At 49.4% G+C, this 6,297-nt stretch overlaps 1 protein-coding gene across 5 annotated transcripts in view; it reads left to right on the forward strand.

Moving 5' to 3' along the window:
* The window catches only part of Usp48 (ubiquitin specific peptidase 48), a 67,689-nt gene extending 61,899 nt beyond the window's left edge, over nucleotides 1–5,790 (forward strand). For all 5 annotated transcript variants that reach the window (XM_006239234.5, XM_006239235.5, XM_006239236.5 and 2 more), the window contains 3 exons: nucleotides 254–302; nucleotides 2,519–2,545; nucleotides 3,349–5,790. In XM_006239234.5, the coding sequence (XP_006239296.1) occupies nucleotides 254–302; nucleotides 2,519–2,545; nucleotides 3,349–3,371 (99 nt within the window). In that variant the 3' untranslated portion in view covers nucleotides 3,372–5,790. The remainder of the gene's footprint in view (nucleotides 1–253; nucleotides 303–2,518; nucleotides 2,546–3,348) is intronic.
* The last annotated feature ends 507 nt before the right edge of the window (nucleotides 5,791–6,297 follow it).

A 6,297-nucleotide genomic window follows, 5' to 3' on the forward strand; every position in this document is an offset into this window, starting at 1 on the left:
AAGGCTCCTCCTGCCTAGCAGCAGCCATTGTACAGATAGGTGACACTGAGTAGATGAGGGCCATTGCTGCTGCCCTGAGTGATGGGCGCCTCTTTCCACATAGCCTGGGAGTGTCGCTGAGCCACCCTGAGGCTGAGTCACAGGAGACGTCTGTGAACCATGGGACGGCCAGGCTTCAGGGTGATGTGACTGGCTGCCCCTCCCTCAGCCCATCCTTCCATGGGGTTCTGAATGGTCTCCATTTGTCTTCTAGGCAGATGAGCCAATCGCAGACTACGCTGCAATGGATGATGTCATGCAAGGTAAAGGCCAGTCTGCTGCCAGGGCCTGGTGGTGAGCCCGATGGAAAGGGTGTAGATAGAGGCTAAAGTGCCCCGGGGTTTAATCTCAACCTTGGAAAGAGGTGCATGCTCTTAAGGTAGAGAGCCTAGCAGCATTGGTCATAACGTGGGGTGAAGGTTGGGAAGTGGAAAGCAAGAGCAGTCATGGTTTATTAATACAAGGAAACTGGGGGAAAGGTAAGCCTTTTACGGGGTGTGAGAGGCCAAGAGGAGGCCAGGAACAGGAAGCTCGGCAGCTCCAAAGGTGGGCACACTTTGTCCCCTGTTCATTTCTAACTTGTATGAGAAGCTGTCGACACCTGTGTACCCTATGACCCTTGCCACCCATCCCTTCACTTCTGTGTCACCTCTTGTCCACTGGGTGACTCAGATAGCAGCTATAGGAGGTATTCCAGCTCTTGGAAGAACTTGCACTACAAGGGTTAAAGCAAACAGAAGAGTGGCAGTGTGCCAGAGGGGTGTGTGGGGTGTGTGTGTGTGTGTGTGTGTGTGTGTGTGTGTGTGTGTGTGTGTGTGTTTCTCACCAGCCTAGTCCCAGAGGAATCCCTCTCTAGGGAAACAACCCACCAGAGAGAGTAAGTTACTGAGTTACTGCTAGGAAAAGGGCAGTTCCTCTCCCAAGACCTCTGTGACTCCACTGGTGCTCAGTAACGGAGTCCTCAGAAGTTGTGTGTGGCTTCATAGTGTCAGTAGACAGTCACATGACAGGTGAAGGCTGTACTGGGAACATGAAAAGGGGTATCCGTGAACATACTAAGAGAATATCGTAGGTGGCCCCAGAAGGCTTTAAAATGACACACAAATAACTGTGCAAAGTAACACATGCCCTCAGTCCCAGCCCTTGGAAAACTGAAGCAGAAGGGTTGTGAGTGCAAAGCCGGTTCAGTCCAAAACTACAGAGAAAATGGGTAAATGGTAATTAGGCCATATATAAAAGGGATATTTCTAGAAGAAAAGACAAAAGAAATTCCTGAGAATAAAAATGGATTGACTCAGGCACACAGTCAGTCACGAGGTGGGAAGGGATGCTTCCTTAGGACTGCCGTGGGAAGTAGGGGTGATGCCCTGAGCCAAAGAGGTTTCTGTACCTAGAGAAACCGCTCCTGCGCACTTGCCTGCCACTCAGACACCCTCCAGCGTTACCTGCTTCATAGAGATGCACTCTTAAACAAAGGGTTGGTAGACCAAGAGGGAAGTTATTGGTGACGTGGTGAGGAAGGACCAGGCTGTGTGGCAAGCAGTGTGAGCACTGGTCTAAATTTGGGGCTGAACATGGGCTTTAGGACGAACTAACTCAGTGCAACGGATGATGGAAGTGATTGCAACCGCCTTGAACAGGTTACTGGAGCTAGAAGCAGAGGAGACAGCAGATGATTGATGCAGGGGTTGCCAGGCAGAGAAGGAGCACAAGAGCAGTGGAACCAATGGCAGCCGAGGGCAGGCTTGGTGTTGCTAAGGTGGGGCCGGTGGTAGAAGAGCTAAATGGTTGTCGATGGAAGTTAATCAGAGACTAAGATATGGGGAGCAATGAAAACGTGTTATTTAAAGAGAATACTGGGCCAGGTGTGGAGGCTCATGCCTGTAATTCAGCACTCACGTCTGAGACAGAGAATCGCCCGTTCTAGGGCAGCCTGGCTTATGTACGTGAGATCCCGTCTCAGGAGTAGTGAAGTAGAGCCAGAGAGGCCAGAGCCCTGGTTTTCTAGCAGAGGATGCAGGCTGCTTCCCAGCTCAGCATGGCTGCTTACAACCATGTGTAACTCCAGTTCCAGGGGCCCTGACCTCCTTCTGACTCACATAGGCCCCAGGGATAAATAGGGTCACCAAAACACTCATACACAAAGTTAAATCATTAAAAAAATAAAAATAAAAAGGAAACTAGATGTCAGGGAAAAAACCCTGCCCCAGCCTCATGGTGACTCCTCTCAGGTGGGAGAGGCAGGAGAAGACACAGCTGCTAGAGCTCAGCCATGAGGTCCTCTGCCTCTCTGTGTGCATGTGTGGCTTGGAAGAGAGAGACAGCTCATCAGTGGTTGATCGTACCACAAGTTCACAGGGATCCGTTCCAGGTGACTTAGGGCAATTAAAAGTTATTTTCAACTCCTCATCTTGAAACATTTGACATGCTCACTAGCTGACAGGCTGTCTCTCACTCTGGGATTCTTTTCTTTCTGCAGTTTGTATGCCGGAAGAGGGCTTTAAAGGTAAGGCATTTGTCATGCTTCCTCCATGCCAGAGCCTCACCGTGACTGGTAATGTGAAGGCTGCAATTTGATTTTAAATTTCAATCCAATCCAAGTCTCGTGACTGGAATTAATTTTAGCTGAAAGCATTTTTATTCCAGCTTCTCTCGTTTTAAGCACTGAGGCCTTAGATGAGGCCAATGTGTTGTGTGAGAACACTGGTTTCATTTCAGTGGAGGTTGGGATGTAGGGGGTGGCATTTCTAGATTGATATCTAACCTGCCCGGGGCCCCTGTCCATTCCATCTCAGCAGGGCTGTGTGACTGTAAGGACTAGGGTGGGCGACTCAGGGTGACCTCAGGTTAATGCAGATTTCATTAATCATGATTTTCTGGTGGACACAGTGCTACCTTGACCTTCTTAGCCGCCGCACCCATGCAGACCTTTGACATGTGCAGATGCAGGAGTTGCTGTGATGATTCCTTGTCCACCACTCCCATGGTCTGTGGCAAGTTAGGATTCTGTCCCAGGTGACACTGGATCAGATGCCAGCAGTTCCTCATTGGCCAGATCTAAATAAACCGAAGCAAAAATTCCTTTATGGAGTGGCCATGAAAGGGAAGCGTCAGTCAGCCCGGGTTAACCTGTGTGATGTATGTAGGAAACATGGCTGTCAGGCGGAATGGGATTTCACTGAGGGCTTGGTCTTGGGTTCCAAGGGCCCCTGAGTTCATTTACTGTGGATATTCCCTGCTGACACGTTCTTCCCAAACCAAATACACAAGCATAACGTTAGCCATCCCTCCACGTGTGTTCTGTTCCAGGTACAGGCCTGCTTGGACATTAATCTTTGACCACTTGTTGACTGCCAAGGAATGACCAGAAAGGAAGATGAACTTGACCTGTTAGGGCATTAAAGAAAATGTGGATTTAAGAATTAAACTCTTACCTGGCTCTTCCAAAAGGCAAAAATCCATTCAAAGAGACTGTCCCAATTGCCTTATGTCAAATAAAGCAGATTGCACTGGTGGACATCAGACTTGAAGGAAATGTTTCAGGTTTTCTATTTAGGGTGGGAGGGAGAGGGCGAGAGAGGACTGAGCAGGCAGAGTAAATCATGTTTACACAGGAGGGAGTAAAGTCCTGGTCAGTTTCACACAGATGTCCTGGTCAGTAGTGGATTTGTCACAGTACATGGGCTAGCATCCTGCTCCAAACTCTCAAGTGACTTGTCTAGAGACGCGACCTGCTAACCCACCCTGTCTTTGACCTGTACTCATCTTCCAATAAAGCATGAAAGTGAAGGACTTGCCAACAAGGAACGGGTCTTCAGAGCGCCACTCCCGCAGGACAGCCACAGCCCTGCGGCCTGCTCCGTGTCTGTCAGTTCTGGGTTGAAAGCACCCGTGTGCTTTCCTTGTCAAGCCAGGGACCGTCTCAGTTTATCTCCATCATTCCAGAGGTGATGGGAAATGTTCAGCAAAGAAAGTATCCCTGAACATTTGAAAAGCCGGACAGAAGAGTGACCGCTTGCCTGAAGCTCCGTAGGACAGCACGGGTTTTTATAGACAACCCTCCCATTCTCCAGTTCCTCTTTCCTCGGACCTCACTTCTTTCTGAAAACCATTCTTCTGATACATCCTACAGGGGCATTTTGAAAGGAGGAACAAAAGACTATACAGGGCGTGCTGTCTCTCCAGCTCAGGATCACATTGATTAGTCTAAGCATCAGGATCTGCAGGAACAGAAAGGCTTTAGCAGAGCATGCGGCTGGGCTGGGCAGATTTGCATTGTCTGTCGAGTGGATGTTGGTATGTTTGTGGCCCAGTTGCTCACACAGATTTTTTTGTTGTTGTTACTTTTTTCCTTTTAAATCTCTAGTTTAAAAACCTTAACTGATGTGTACAAGCTGATCTCAACATTAGCAGCATCTTTTGATAGCTTTCTGCCAGTGCTTATGGCTGCTGGGTAAAACTCTGATTGTGGTGTTTAGGATTGCAATGAAGAGTGTTCTCTAGGTGGTGAGCAGCGCAGAGCAGAGCCGGGAGAGCTGCACACCGTCCTGGAGGAGTACTCACGGAGCTCCTGCCTTTGGGGACACAGGGACTCAGGTGACACTAGTTTTCAGGTCTGTTCTTTACTGAGCACCACAGATATGGGACCAAGCCTCACTCACCAAGAGCCTACTCTTTCCCAGGGCCAAGACAATTGAAAGGTCGCCAAATATTTGACAAGTGACCTTTATTGTCCTTACAAAGAAACCCGGAGCTTGAGGCTGTGTGACAAAGCGTTGGTAGGACCTCTGCACCCCTAAAAGGTGCTGGGGATAAGTGGCAAAAAGCTGTGTGCACCCCCTCCCCCGTCCCCCTTCTTGGGATTGTAAGTGCACAAGCCAGAAGTTAGCACTGTGAGATTGTTTGCATAGGCATCTTTTGTTTCCTTTGCATAATATTAGCAAAGTAATAGCCATTGACTCTTGTCAGGCAAATGCAGGTGGGGCAGACCCAGTGTCAGCAACCCAGTGTCTGCCGCTTCCGCCTCGACAGCAGTCGCCCATCGCCCACTGCAGAGCCTTATTGGAACTTCAGCTCAGACCCCGCACCCACCGAACACGGCCACTCCCGAAAAGCTTGGGACCCCTGGGCTGCGGCCTCCTCACAGCTTGAAGCAGACAAATTTCCAAGTATCCACGTGGACTTAGCAGCTGCCATGCCCTGCTTTCTAATCCGTGCTGTTTGGTTGTCTTCTGAACTGTGGTGGCTCTACAGCACAGGCTAGCTCTTGGTTCTAAAGCCACATCCAGAAACCGCACTAAACCAGATTATGAATCTCCAGGCTTCTTTATGTTTCTTTTGTCTTTCCCAGACAGGGTCTCCTGTAACCCAGGCTGGCCTCAGACTCACTATGTAACCAGGATAACCTTAACTTCCCACTTCCTCCTCCCAGGTGCTGGGATTGCAGGCTCGTGGCCACTGTGACAGGTTTCCTGTGCTGTGTGGAGGCCCGAACCCATGGTTTCGTGCACACTAGACAAGCGTTCTGCACACTGACCCATGTCCCCAGCTCTACCCATGTATATTTCTAATCATTCTTTAATCCCAAGCAAACGTGGAGTCTCCTATGCTGAGTCCATTACCAGACTGTAGGTTATCATTTGATGTCTTTATTCCCTGAGAGAAACCTCTTCTGTATTTATGAACTTGATTATTGAGAATCACTGTTAATCTTTCTGCCAAATTAAAGACACCCATGTCTGTTTCCACGGACCTTTCTTTCTGCAGAGTGAGTTCTTTGTCCTTTCACCTGTGAGGTACTGGTCTTTGGTCCCGGGTCTGACCAGATCCTGGTCAGCAGCAGTCACTGACGCTTGGCTTCCGTAGCCTGTTTTTGATACCTAGAGGATGGTTTGTCTCTACAGAGCAGAGAATCCTGTCTTTCCTGTTCTGGGCTGGCCAGGCAGAGCACAGGGTGGTAGGACATAGTGCAGCTGTGTGGAGTGTTGACCAGATATCTGCTCCATAATTTGACCCTAATGTGAAGGGCAGACAATACCCTGGACAGGTATTTCCCTGAACACAGTTCTTCCCGGGAGTAGTCTAGTGCCTATCCCTGACATGGCCTTGGCCAGTGTGTAGGAAGGGCCTACCTGGGTGTCCCAGTAGTTCTTGCCTTTCCTGGCACAGAAAGCTGCAGGTTATGGCCTGGCCTTCCTCACTGTTGCATTCCTCTGCACCATTCACTCCTGCATCCAGAGGTGGGTGTTGAGACATACT

This window comes from Rattus norvegicus, chromosome 5 (genome assembly GCF_036323735.1).
Source record: "Rattus norvegicus strain BN/NHsdMcwi chromosome 5, GRCr8, whole genome shotgun sequence".
Lineage (NCBI taxonomy): Eukaryota > Metazoa > Chordata > Mammalia > Rodentia > Muridae > Rattus > Rattus norvegicus.